Source organism: Limulus polyphemus, unplaced genomic scaffold, assembly GCF_000517525.1.
Source record: "Limulus polyphemus unplaced genomic scaffold, Limulus_polyphemus-2.1.2 Scaffold4015, whole genome shotgun sequence".
NCBI lineage: Eukaryota > Metazoa > Arthropoda > Merostomata > Xiphosura > Limulidae > Limulus > Limulus polyphemus.
In genome coordinates this window covers 75,492-84,326 of record NW_013669625.1, presented here as the reverse complement: position 1 = coordinate 84,326, position 8,835 = coordinate 75,492, and the positions used below count along the sequence as shown (strand labels likewise).

The 8,835-nt window shown below is 34.6% G+C and overlaps 1 protein-coding gene across 1 annotated transcript in view; it reads right to left on the bottom strand.

Moving 5' to 3' along the window:
- LOC106470454 (arf-GAP with dual PH domain-containing protein 1-like) overlaps positions 1-8,835 on the bottom strand; it is a 20,686-nt gene that overhangs the window by 8,159 nt on the left and 3,692 nt on the right. Inside the window, exons 2-3 of the mRNA XM_013931014.2 lie at positions 5,527-5,752; positions 2,965-3,166 (exon numbers count right to left, since the gene is read on the bottom strand). Of these exons, the coding sequence (XP_013786468.1) occupies positions 2,965-3,166; positions 5,527-5,752 (428 nt within the window). The remainder of the gene's footprint in view (positions 1-2,964; positions 3,167-5,526; positions 5,753-8,835) is intronic.

Here is an 8,835-nt window from a genome sequence, read left to right as displayed (position 1 = left end):
AGTGGATTCTAGGATGTTTTATTTTATTGAAAGCTTGTGTTACTTAGATTGAGCTAGTGGATTCTAGGATGTTTTATTTTATTGAAGTACTTTTAGGTTAAACTGAACAGTTTATGACTTTTACATTTTCGTCATTTTATTAAAAAATAATAAATAAATAATGCACATAAATAAGAAGGCTTTGTGATAATAGTACTCAATGCACGCTCAAGTCATTTACATTTGAGTGAAAATAAGCCATTCTTCCCTAAGCCTTGTTGAGTCTCACAAATTTAGGTCACAAAAAGTTCATGTAACTTTCAAATATGTATTTCAGAACACAAAAAATATATCAGTCACTAGAATACAAGATCACAACAATAATCATGGAACAAAAATTATCTCATTGGCTGAATAATCTAGTTGGATAATTTGGGACAACAAGAGATGAATTCATAAAAAGGAGGAACTGTTCTTCCTATTAGTTATAAACATGTCCATCAACTGTGAAAAGTTGATTAGCAAACAATCTCAAAAGTCAAAGAGAGAAAGGATGGGATTTAACAAATGTTTTGATATGTCAGAAAATCAAGGAGGTTCAAATGCTAGAATTTTTTGCTTGTATAGTTTGTGTTTCTAATTGGTTTAAAACTGTAGCAGCCTAATTATATCAGGAAATTCTGAAGGGAAGAAATCAGAGCATCAAGTGAAAGAAATTTAGACTGAGAATTTTTCAAATAAATAAAATTTAGACAATATAAAAATTTGAATTATACACTACATTTTCAACCAGGTTTATTGAGAGACATTGATAATATAGTTGTTTAATGAAATTTTGAATGTAAAAGTATAAAAGTCATGACTTGTGCACTTTGACCCATCCATGGTGAGACTTACTGAGACAAAATGTGAATGTAATAATACCACAGTAAATCATGAATCAGAACAGATGTTACATGAGTGTAATATTACTACAGTAAATCATGAATCAGAAAGGATGTTACATGGATGTAATATTACCACAGTAAATCATGAATCAGAAAGGATGTTACATGGATGTAATATTACCACAGTAAATCATGAACCAAAAAGGATGTTACATGGATGTAATAATACCACAGTAAATCATGAACCAGAAAGGATGTTACAATGAATGTAATATTACTACAGTATATCATGAACCAGAAAAGATGTTACATGAATGTAATAATACCACAGTAAATCATGAATCAGAAAGGATGTTACATGGATGTAATAATACTGCAGTAAATCATGAACCAGAAAGGATGTTACAATGAATGTAATATTACCACAGTGAATCATGAACCAGAAAGGATGTTACAAGAATGGATTATACCACAGAACTTGATTAGCTGAGTGTTAATATGAAGATATGTGTGTGAACTGGTACAATGGCTGACTAGAGGCTGATCCTCACATGCACTTTCAAACACAAATTTTCCTTCCCATAGATAAAGATTATCTCTCCAAAACAAACAAAACCCATTTTTTTCAGCTACAGTATAATTTCAATAAGAATGGGCTTAAAAATTGTAAAACAGAGCAATGAAAACAAGAAGTAGGTGAAGAATGATAAAAAAAAGCAGTAAGTTGTTCCACATTCATACTGTAACACAGAGGTGTAGGTATCATGAAAGTATTGACTGGATGAGTCAATTCAAAGACAGTCTCACGTTATAAGGAGAACATGTAATTTGGTTTCTTTATACAATGATTCTTACGATACAAAACACTCCTGCATTTATATGATTTTCTGTAATTAGTTTAAATCAACCAGAATTTTAACATAATCCTTAAGAGGATAAAGTGAGGGTGGGTTACAAATTCAACAGTTTTGTGCTGAAGTACTGAAATTAATTTAAATATGTTATTCAAGAAAAACTGTTGAATTTGTAGCTATTTCATATTAAGCACCTTAACATATCTCTACAACAGGCAATTAAAATTGTCAACAATTATTTTTTAAAGATGTCATATTATTTCACATGACATATTATTATCTCTTAACTTCTTTACAGACTTTATCAGTAAAATAAAGTTATTTTGTTACTTCCTTCCTTCACATAATACTTAAGTGTATCATCTGGTTACTTTGTTACTTACTTCACATAATACTTAAGTGTATCATCTGGATACTTTGTTACTTACTTCCTTCACATAATACTTAAGTGTATCATCTGGATACTTTGTTACTTACTTCACATAATACTTAAGTGTATCATCTGGTTACTTTGTTACTTCCTTCACATAATACTTAAGTGTATCATCTGGATACTTTGTTACTTACTTCACATAATACTTAAGTGTATCATCTGGTTACTTTGTTATTTACTTACTTCACATAATACTTAAGTGTATCATCTGGATACTTTGTTACTTACTTCACATAATACTTAAGTTCTGGTTACTTTGTTACTTACTTCACATAATACTTAAGTGTATCATCTGGATACTTTGTTACTTACTTCACATAATACTTAAGTGTATAATCTGGTTACTTTGTTACTTACTTCACATAATACTTAAGTGTATAATCTGGTTACTTTGTTACTTACTTCACATAATACTTAAGTATATCATCTGGTTACTTTGTTACTTACTTCACATAATACTTAAGTGTATCATCTGGATACTTTGTTACTTACTTCACATAATACTTAAGTGTATAATCTGGTTACTTTGTTACTTACTTCACATAATACTTAAGTGTATCATCTGGTTACTTTGTTACTTACTTACTTCACATAATACTTAAGTGTATCATCTGGTTACTTTGTTACTTACTTCACATAATACTTAAGTGTATCATCTGGATACTTTGTTACTTCCTTCCTTCATGTAATACTTAAGTGTATCATCTGGATACTTTGTTACTTACTTCCTTCATGTAATACTTAAGTGTATAATCTGGTTACTTTGTTACTTCCTTCCTTCATGTAATACTTAAGTGTATCATCTGGATACTTTGTTACTTACTTCCTTCACATAATACTTAAGTGTATCATCTGCTTCATTAAGCACAAATTTACGAGGATTAAATCTACCATCCTCTTTTCCACGCTTCCACAATATTCCTTCCATCCGACCACTTAAATACACCTGCTTATCAATATGGATGAACTCCTCTCTTTCATACTTGGCCCGAATCCATTCTTCTTTCAAGACTCTAGGAAACATAACAGTAGAAATGTTGTAACAGAACAAAAACAACAATAAGAATATTATCTATCTTGATAGATAAAATCCAGCTTAATTTCTGTACTGGCATGTGAAAAAAACCACTAATAAAAATTACTATATTGATATTCTCACAAAACATAAAATACTAGAAAAATAACATTTCAATGTTGAGATTTTTTCATCAGATAATTTCATTTCATTGTACCATGTCAGAAATACTGAAATATTGACAATTAAATCCCTTTCATATAATGAATGATGTTTCAGAGAAAGATTAAAATAACACTATATCACTGACAACTATACTGAAAGGTCAAATTTCCTTTCAGAGTAACAGCCTTCAACTTCATCTGTGAACCTTGTTTTATGACATAACTAGACAAAAGAATAATCTCAAAAACACCTTTACGATGGCAATGCCAGTTTGATTTTAAACCTAATTTACATGTTTAGTCAGTGAAGACAATGAAAATTTGTTTTCTGGTTTCAGCGTTATTACAAAAAGACTACGTATAACAAATGCATTTGAATGATCCTCAATCATTGTTTTACACAGCTATAATCATTTTTAAACCTGCTGAATGATAAAAAATATCAGCTTTTATTACAGTATTCAACTTTTTAATACTTATACATAGATTATAAAAAATGGATATTTTTTCATGTAATAAAATATTTAGTGGAAATTTGGAAACAAAAAACATCAAGAAGGTTGACTTCTTTAAAACTGTTTCATCATCTGACTATTTAGAAACACACAGAATCCTCAATTAGATAGTACGTTTGTGTGTGTACTAACATCCAATATATGATACTACCATAAGTTAGACAGAAATTCTGTGTGTGTACTGACATCATATGATATATTTCCTCAATTATATAGTATGTTTGTCCTCAGATAGTATGTTTGTGTGTACTGACATCTGACTGTTTAGAAACAAACAATATCCTCAGGTAATACACAGTCAGATGTCAGTACACACAAAACACACAAATGTACTATCTGAGGACACTTGTGTGTTTCTAAATAAACAGTCAGATGTCAGTGAAACACACAGTGTCCTCAGATAGTACATTTGTGTGTACTGACATCTGACTGTTTAGAAACACACAAGTGTCCTGAGATAGTACATTTGTGTGTACTGACATCTGACTGTTTAGAAACACACAGTGTCCTCAGATAGGATGTTTGTGTGTTTATTGACCATGTTTGATGGTATACTCTTTGTTTTCCTTAATTAGACAGTAAAAGTGTAAAATCTGACAGATTAAACTTTCCAATGATTTAAAAGTTACACTTAAACTTTCTCTAAGTACAAAAATAAAAATGGCCTCTGTAAGATAATATTGAAAGCATGCCCTTGTTTATACACCATATACAATTATGTGTGGAAGACACTGATAGTCTGTGATCAATTAATATAATACTGATGTAACACATCATTTCCCCCAATGAAGAAAGATCTACTTTTGAAAAGTGATTGGGTTATAGGGTTTCTTCAAGAGATTTAATAATGTGCTTTTACAACAAGGCACTAGTAAGATTGTTGTTATAAGCTCTAGGTCCAAAAAAAGTTTTAACCATAAATATTCTCTTATACAGCTAGGAAAGATGGAAATGGGGAGTGTTAGATGACATCATACATAGGAAAGATGGAAATGAGGACGTTAGATGACATCATACATATGAAAGATGGAAATGAGGATGTTAGATGGCATCATACATAGGAAATATGGAAATGGGGAGTGTTAGATGACATCATACATAGGAAAGATGGAAATGAGGATGTTAGATGACATCATACATAAGAAATATGGAAATTAGGGTGTTAGATGGCATCATACATAGGAAAGATGGAAAAGGGGTGTTAGATGGGCTTATACATAAATAAACTTAAAGAGATAGCTCAATCAAGAACAAAGAACAAAGTATCACCTTTACACAACAGGGAAACATTCTTTTTAAGTAACTTTTTTCATGTATCATAAATTTGGCTTGAAAATAAGTTAATACAAAATTTTACAGCCTAAGTAAATCATACTGGCTACGATAGTTCTACTGGTTAAGGTTTCTACTGAATGTGATGTTGAAAAAAGGCTGTATACTTGGTGCTTCCACTGCTAGTGATGAGTTAAGTTTTAACTGAATGTGGTGTTTGTACCACCAGTGATGAGTTAAGTTTTAACATTCTGTATACTTGCTATGACATAACTTTTGGTCAGTTATGTGAAGATGTATTCTTTCTTTTGTAGCTATATGCAATGCTAACCTTATAGACCATCCCTGTCATTCAAATATTCTTTCTACAAATTCAATAAATATGCGATACTCAACGACCTACTTACTGAACATCATGTGCTAGGGGTCTTCTGTAACAGACAGGGACATGGATCTCATACTTGACATGGGCTCTGTGATTACCTCCATTCTCCATCATGTCTACTTGAGAAGTGTCCCAGTGGTCACTCCTAATGGACTTGACTTTGCTAATGTGGGGTCCCAGGCTCCTATGAAAGTCAGCACATTGGGTACAAAGAAAGATTCCCAAGTTGTAAGATGCCCATTCTGGCTCTATCATGTAAAAAAAATAATATATATACACATCTCTAGTTCTTTGTTAAACTTGTTGCAAGAATCATGGCAAACAACAGAAGTTAACATTATCTTAAATCAAAGAAAGATTCCCAAGTTGTAAGATGCCCATTCTGGCTCTATCATGTAAAAAAAATAATATATATACACATCTCTAGTTCTTTGTTAAACCTGTTGCAAGAATCATGGCAAACAACAAACGTTAACATTATCTTAAATCAAAGAAGTATTCCCAATAATAGTACTTTTGGCTATTTAAGCATTTGTCCGATTTTTTCTTGCTTGTTCCAGTCTTTTATACCCCACTTAATTGCCCTTGGCGATATTTGTCTCATAACAATCTCCACATACATCAATGTGCCCTCTGTCCTGGTACTATATAAAAGCACCTCATTCAGATAATGTTATCACTATTTCAATACTGACTCAATCCACAGTTTCGAACACTGGCTCTTAGTGAGAAGGAAGGGCAGTAAAGTGTGAAAGGAGATAAGTATTATTGAAAATACATTTTTGATTTAAGAAAATGTTAACTACCAAAACATCTTATCTATCCTCACACTATAGCTAGAATCCCACATTGAGAATGTGAAGGGGCCAGTAAGAGCATTATCCAGAAAGCGTCTGCATAGATCATGGGTGTGTCAACTGGGGGAACCACACTACATCCAGAACAGGTATGCTCTTCACCCGGAACTTAATTCATGTACTGTGGGTGGAAATTTACATGATTTACCATTAGTATTGGCCAGGCCCCAACCAGATAACTGAGGTTCCACTGCTCAGTGTTGGAATTGTAGAGCCATGGTCCCTATATCACATGTTAGAGGCTAGGGCAATTGGACCAAATAATATATATATACTTATGAGTGAATCCCAATGTAGCCATAGAGTGATGTCTTCCGAGCCACCAGAATCAAAACGAGAAGATAAGCAATACCAAAGTGGACAAACCTTCTTAGCCTGAAGAGGTCTGAAAGGCAACACCCCATGCTTGGAATGACAGGATCTCAACTTGAGGTAACAGAACTCAATCGGTCTGGAATTCTAAACACTTCTCCTCACTCCCCAACCATTTGGGCATGGTAAAGTCCACTTGCCCCCTGGAATTATGGGGAGGACATGGAACAAACTGTGCTCAACCAAGGACCCAGGATGAGACCACCCTGAATTAGGAATTACGAGGAGACAATAGACCCTCTTCCATGAACAATATACTGAACCAATATTGATCAAAGAGAGGGGCTAACTCAACCGGATAGCTGAGCATCAAATCTGAACTAGTATTACAAGTAGGAGCCTGAATAGGCTGGTTCCTCTCGTACTGACACCTGGGAAAAAACATCCAGGGACCTGGGTAGGAGAGCCCTAACTTTGCCCTCTTCTCCAAGAGTGGAGGAAATGAACTCTAACACTCTGGAGTAAAAGCCTCTGTCCACCTACCCCAGTGACTGGAAACCCGGGTGTGGTAAGGACTCCCTAGCTCCACTAGTACAATCTGGGGGTAATGCATGTTGGGGAGCCCTGAGGAACAGTGCAATAGGTGAGCCAAGTTCCCTAAATGTTTAAAAACAAACCAACCCAATTGATTTAATCCAATGATAGGCAGAGATGGCAGGATCCCCTTATGCTTTACTCATGATAGTCCACGACTAGAAGTCAGGCATATAACAGTAATACCACACAGTCAGTTTCTAGATGGTCTTATGGAATACTTCATTTCTACAGAGCCTGTTGCAGCCTAGATAAAGTACACTGAATTAGTGGTTGCTAGTGTGAAATTGGTTTGATGAAAGAACAACTGCCTGAGCAACACTTGTCACAGGGTGGGATCATGTGAAAATAAGATAGGGGACCCTGAAAGGTAAAGAACAGACAAGCATAGCAATAAAAATACTCAACCCTCTATATAATCTAGCAGAAGTGGTTAAGACAGCCACAGGGGGAAGGTAAACACCCTCAGATAAAGCTACTGCCAGAACATGCAAATAACGTGAGATAAAAGTATTGGGGGATGTCCACCTATCAGCCTGCAAAATGTCCTTCAGCGGTCAATTCAGGCCGCTAAGGACATAGAAATGTAACGAATCTGATTAGATGAGACTCTCAGAAGATTCTTTACCTTCAAAGAGAGCCCACAATAAGCAATATGGGACAATTGTGTACCCACCTCGTCAATGTAACCAGAGATGAATCCTGGGAAACTGAACGATCTCAATGAAAAAAAAAAGTCATTGTCTAAAGGCATTAGTGTGGGCAACAAAACCTTCAAGATCCTCACTGGACATAAAACATGATCATAATCTGATCAGTCATAGAAATGAGAAACAGTGATCACATGAATTGGTGAAAAAGGATTTATCTCTTTCAGTGGCTGAAAGTGTCTTAAGGAAGAAGAAATGGTCTGAGGACATAGATAGAATGATAAAGCATCCTGTGGACAATCAGCACAAATCACTGTGACTGGCAATGTCTCTAGGTCAGCAGCAACATAAAATAAACTTTCAGGTAAAGGTTAGACATGGCATATGAGGCTAAGTTCACAAAAGTTAGCATTTTCCTCAACTGAAAATGTATTTCCAAACATACTTATCTCCGCTGACACCAACAGCTATTTCTCGACCTTTATCTTTGCCATCTAATGTTGTGTTTGCTTGCACCAGTCTTTATATACTCCACTTGACTGCCCTCAGCAATATCTAATTTGCAAAACTTTATGCCGGCCCTCACACGCCTTCTATGCAGGTACTGTATATAAGCATTGTATGCAGACAATAAAATTACTTTTTGCAAGTTACTTCATTCAGGTCACTAACATTGACTCTTAGTGGGGAGGAAGAGTGTCAGCAGAGATATGTTTGGAAATACATTTTCAGTTTAGGAAAATGATAACTTCCAAAACATACATACCTCTGCTGACACTAACAGCTAGAATCCCACAAGACCTGACAGCGTTCATAATAGGGTCCACGCATTCCCCACCAGATAGCTAAGCATCAAATCTGGACTGGTTTTACGAGTAGGCTCTGGGTAGGTTGGTCCTGCTCCTACCGATATCTGAG